This window comes from Oreochromis niloticus, linkage group LG17 (assembly GCF_001858045.2).
Source record: "Oreochromis niloticus isolate F11D_XX linkage group LG17, O_niloticus_UMD_NMBU, whole genome shotgun sequence".
Classification (NCBI taxonomy): domain Eukaryota; kingdom Metazoa; phylum Chordata; class Actinopteri; order Cichliformes; family Cichlidae; genus Oreochromis; species Oreochromis niloticus.
The window spans coordinates 33,154,032-33,159,686 of NC_031981.2; the positions used below are offsets into that span (position 1 = coordinate 33,154,032).

General features: G+C 43.7%; 1 protein-coding gene across 8 annotated transcripts in view; it reads left to right on the forward strand.

Moving 5' to 3' along the window:
• The first annotated feature begins 285 nt into the window (after positions 1–285).
• Positions 286–5,655, forward strand: part of lrp8 (low density lipoprotein receptor-related protein 8, apolipoprotein e receptor) — a 170,775-nt gene continuing 165,405 nt past the window's right edge. For 3 of the 8 annotated variants that reach the window (XM_019346928.2, XM_019346929.2, XM_019346930.2), the window contains exons 1-2: positions 287–913; positions 1,742–1,867. In XM_019346928.2, coding sequence (XP_019202473.1) covers positions 847–913; positions 1,742–1,867 — 193 coding nt within the window. In that variant the 5' untranslated portion in view covers positions 287–846. Of the gene's footprint in view, positions 914–1,741; positions 1,868–5,655 lie in introns of all 8 variants that reach the window. The other 5 variants (XM_019346921.2, XM_019346925.2, XM_019346923.2 and 2 more) reach the window with 3 other exon arrangements.

Genomic DNA, 5,655 nt, shown 5'->3' on the forward strand with positions numbered 1-5,655 from the left:
TTTTCTGTTGAATAACATAAATAAAATGCATTTTTGTACCTTTAAGGACATTATAATTTTTCAGGGATTTGTATAGTCACTGAGGAACGTTCTTTGTTTCCAGTTTTTGCGCAGCAGCCCTTAAACTCTTATATTCAGCCACCTTTGTATTTTCACCTGCTGATACACCAATGAAAAAACCGCTAGGTTAAGACCACAAAACTACCGGGTTATGACTAGTGAAATAAGACGGTCTGCATTACAGAACACGCCCCCTTCCAGAAAAAGTGAACCACGTTTCAGAGAACCTGTCTGGGGTTTCCGTTGTTTCGTGGAGGTGGGCAACTTCCTCTTGCTTGTAACATTTCCTTAATTTTGGCTACATTTTTAAGCTTTTGGCTAGCTTACCGGCATATATATCATTCCAGCTAACTCAAGATGAGGAAGACAGAACTATTTATTTAGCAGTTTACTTTCGGTTTGCAACTAAAGTGCTCAATAGGAAATAAAAAAAATGACTGTGACTCAGCTCTTTCTGCAGATGTGTCTCCTTTGGCTAGCAGCCAACCACGTAGTTTTTTTTTTTTCCTACCTACTACTTTAACCGCAGGCACCATCACACGCTGAAAGTATCCCGCCCATAAGCGTCACTGATTCAAATTGCAGCCGAGGCAGAGGGAGAGAAAGCAGCAAGCCGGGCTGAGCACACTCACACACTCCGAGCAGACAGGCTGGCAGAGCAGCACGGAGCGAGTCACTCGCTGGAGATTCTTCACACTGTCTTTTTTTTTTTTTTTTTTTTTTGGGTGGGTGGGGAGGAAATTTTACTTACATGCGGACAACCGCGGAGCCCCCCAGGATCTAACGATGTGGACAGAGGTCGGAAAGCTCGTGCTATTACATCTGTTACTCCTGGAGCTCCATTGCGCTAAAGGTAGGAGACTTGTTTCGAGGTATAGGGGGGTGAATTTGCATCGCAGCGCGGACACTGGCAACGCTTTCTCTGGGGATCTGGGTTGCCTGTTTGAAAAAAAAAAAAAAAAACCCAAAACAAACGAGTTGTCTGTCAGTGCGATCGGCGTCTTCTTAAGTGCCGAGCTAATGTGCTGTGTGCATCGTGCGTACATACTTATGTCCGCATTTGGACTGCTATGAGCGGCGGTAGGAGGTGACAATGAATGAAATAAAGGGCAGCACATGCTCTCGCTGGATGATGGAAAAAGGCTGTCAGTGGTGATGTGATCGCTGAGTGGAGATTGTAATGGTGTGCATTGGATGCATTCTTTGTAATTGGAGCTAACATTTTGAGCAGATGAAATAGCCTGAAATTGGTCTTAGTGTTTAAGTGCCAGCAGGGCACTCGTAGTAGGCAGCAACCTAAGTTTACCAAAGGTGGCATAGTGGTACATAAACAACAGCATGCCCATTACAATCATGGTGGAAAAAGGGATAGATGGCATTTGAGCAACACTTGAATTAATACTTGATTACAGCAGCAACATTATTCACTGGGGCAACTTTACCAATTTTCCACTTTCATTAGTCAGAAATGAAAGTTTGCCAGTTTGTCAGTTAACCTCCCAAAGTTATTTGTAATTTGTTGTATTTTTGTTACTCTGATTCACTCCTGTGACGTTCACAATGTGATCTCTAAATGAGAAATGAAAGTGATGGACAGTTTGTCTTTCTTTCTTCCTTTCTTCCTTCCTTCCTTCCTTCCTTCCTTCCTTCTTTTTTTTTAAATATTCCCCTCAAAACACAGGAACTCACACACAGTCAGAGTGTGAGACCGGGCAGTTTCAATGCAAGAGTGGAGCGTGCATCCCGATCGTGTGGAGATGTGATGGAGATGATGACTGCCCCGACAGCAGCGACGAGGAAAATTGTCGTAAGTAGCCCGTACAGAGTCTTTTGTGTTGGCTGATTAAACGTAATGATGCCTTTGCTCGCTGCTTCCTGGAGTTTGAACCTGCCGTGACGTATAGCTGCGTTCCTGCTTCCATAGGAGCAGGCGCCTTTGGATGAACTCTGGATTTTCAGCGGCAGGCGTCAGTGTCTAAATACTGCAATCTGGAGGAAACTCCAGGAAACTAGGAAACTAATCCAGGACAAGACATGCACATGATGCTGTAGATAACCGATTAAATTCCAAATATAACTTTTGAATGAATGAAGTTGCACTAAGAGTTGGCTCCTAATCATTTTGCTTGGGGCCCCTCTGGAATCTCCCATTCAGTTGTTCTACACAATAGAGCGCAGAAACTGTTGATCCTGGATCAAAGTCACATGGCCACAGGAATTTTTTTTACTAAGCAAACCTCTGACATAAGCAGACTTTTTTTTCAAAAGATGATTTTTTTTTTTTTTATCTTTCTCTGGCTGTGTGGAGATAATGCCAGTCTGGTTATCAGTTCTCAGCGATTTACAGTCTCATAATTCATCTAGCGTGGTTTCACAGATGGAGTCCTTTTAGAAAGGGAGCGATAGCATTTCAGGGTTATGTTACATGACATCTAAATGCTGAGTAATGCCGGCTCTTCTGAAGTACTCGGGCTCTTTGATGGGGCTAACCACTAATTTTCTGCTTTTCTGGCCTTCGGTTATTGTATTAGTGTTATGTTAGGGAAGAGGAATGGGGGCTGGTAGTTTATGCCTCTGAACTGGATCCTATCAGGAAATTGCACTGACAACCAACTTTACTAATCATCGCTTATGAATTTGTCATGGTACTAATTGCTTGAATGGTTCCATTAGCGGCCAATTGATTCTTCACTGATGGCAGGGACCAGCACACCGAGCGCATGATTCCGTCCTCTGGCATGCTAGTCGCTTCTGACTGTCTCGAGAGTTTCATGCAGGAATGCCGTGACATTTACAGGCGCGTGTCGCTGACTGCGGAGACTGATTGGGATTATCGGACATTTAGTGGGCAATACTCGACGGTAGCCGAATTGGATTTTAATGAGCTCCGCTTCAGTCTAACAGGTTGGGTTTACTTTTTGATTCAGTACGGGGTTGTTGGTTTGTTTTTTTTGGGTTTTTTTTTTTAAAAAGCATTAGAATGGTACTTAAGCCACAAGGTGACAGACTGACCTTTCAACTGAGCTGCTCTGTCTGCACCAGAAATGTGCTCCTGTAAGTGTCAGATGTGGGTTTGATTTCCTCCTGGGCTCTCTGTCACTCTCTTGATCTGTTCTCCTGCTCAGACTCTACCTTTATCTACTTTTTCAAGCCCCTCTCACTGTGCCTTATATACTCTTCATCCCTTGCCTGCTCTCTCCCTTCCTAACAGCTTTATGCTCTATTCTTTAACAGCTTCAGCCCTCAGCTTGTGCTGGAAGTGATTTTTTTTTTTTTTTTTTTTTTTTTTTTTTTGTTAATAAATAAAAAGCCACTCCCTTCTCTCACTTCCTCAGCGTTGAAGGCCCCCCCCCCCATTTTCAAAGTCTCTTGTGGCCACTTTGGCATTGCGAATGCCCCCCCCCCCCAAAAAAAAACCCAAAAAGGTTATGCCTGCCCAGCTTAACGCCCACAAAAAGCATCAGCTGACAGGTTGGTTGGAGATAAATCCAACAGTGTGACTCTGGCTGCTGGAGTGATGCTCGGTGGCTGGCAACGCACCAGCCCTTCGAACAGATGCCAGCACTGCCACTGCTGCCTCCCCACCCAGCAAGAGCCCTATGGAGAGGGGGAGGTGGTGGTTGAAGGGGAGGAGGAGGGGCAGATTTGATCGGGAGGAACAGGATGCTGTAGGGCAGCCATGATAAGGAAAATAGAAGCAAGTAATTTTTGTAGAGTGGGCGGGGGGGCGCAGCATGGTGAAGAGCACAGTTGTGGGAAGAATAAACCCAGCGAAGCCAAATAATAAACTTTTCTGTCACTCATGGTGGTGGGATAGGCTAAACAGGGTACAGGCGTCTTTTAACACACTCTTATTCACAAAGAACCCTTTTAGTGCTCTTTGGTAATTCGACATGATTTCTTTTATGGCAAATTAGCCAAAGAATACTCTGTACAAAAAATGATACTGTGTAAAATTGTGTGGACATGGGACTAGTTGTTCTCAGTTTCCCTGCATGAGATTTAAACCGTTTATTATGGAGAACTTACCTCAAACATCAATATTTCCTCGAGCTTGGAGGGTTGTTGGCTAAGTAGATTGCATAATTTGGTTTCTGAACAAATTGGAAGCAGGAAATACTTTTTCATGTGTGCAACACTGAAGGAGGACACGACATGAAAACCTACATGCAAACATGTGTTTGTGTCATTGCATCAACTGTCACATAGAGTTTAGGCAGTAGTTTGTATGCAAATAAACCAGACATCATTCTTTTACACATGCCAAGGGCAGATATAACTGTCTGAGCATGTGCTCCATTATCTGTATCCATCAGACGGTAGCCACATTATCCACCTCTTTACACACTCACCCATAGACGGGTCTCCCACAGCAGGGATTACCCCTATAGTATCCTCCTCCTAGCAGCTTATTAGAATAAGTCTTGGTAGATTGGGTTGTCTTTTGTGTCGGTCTCTTCGTTCTTTCATTCTCTCTTCTTCTTCCTCCTCCTGCTCCTCTCCTCCCCTCTCCTCTCCTTCATTCTCAACATGCCTCTTGGTAGATTCCGCTCTTGTTGCCCTGGGAGACGGGTAAAGTGGTGATGGAGGTGGTGGTGGTAGTTGGATTTTGTGCACGCGCTTTCTTTGTAGGGAACAGAACACTCCTGCACATGTGTGTGCATCAACTCTGCATCTCTGCTTGGCTCTGTGTGACCTATATTTCAACCGTGGAACATACAGAAAAAAGCCCATATCGTTTTAACAGCGGATTTAAGTGGATTTAATCACGTCTAATCCCAAGTGCTACTGTACAATAGCACAATCATTCCACATCGGAACTCTGTGTTAGATTTCAATTGTTCTTCCTCTTTTGCATTACTGTAGATTCCTCTGTTCCAAACTGTCTCAATCATGTGGCACTGTGATGGTCTGTCAGTTACTTTGAAGTCATTTGTTAAGCAATCTTACCTAATATTACATGTTCACAGGTTTAAGGATTGACGATCTTGATATGAGTACGTTCCTAATCAGCCACAAAATCAAGATTAGAACTTCTGAGAGTTACTTCTATGTGGATGGTACTATGAGATGCAGCACTGCAACAGGTTTGTACTACAGAGGTCACACAACTGGTGTGGCTGTAGCTCAGGAAGTAGAGCAGGTCATTTACTAAGGTTGTAAGGTTGGTGGTTTGATTACTGGCTGCTGCAGCCTGCGTGCCAAACTATCCTTGGGCAAGATACTGAACCCCAAGTTCCTCTCCAATACCATCAGAGCGTAAATGTGTGTGAATGTTAGGTAAGAAGCTCTTGGGTAGAAAAAGGTGCTTTTGTTATTGGGGGAATGTTTTATAAATTGCTTTGAGTGCTCAACTAAAGTAGAAAAGACGTGCTTTGACAGCCATTAGAACAGGTTTTGGGTTTTTCCTAGAATAGTCCCAGTAAACTGTGTAGGCAGAGATCAACCTCACTAACTTCTGATGCACACAAAGTCATTTTGTTCAGGAAACAGGCCCGAAATATGAAAGAAGCCACTCACATCAGAAAAGAAACCCATAGTAGGCGTCCAATAGGGGAAACGGTTAAAAAGCATTAAAAAAAAAAAAAAATCCTC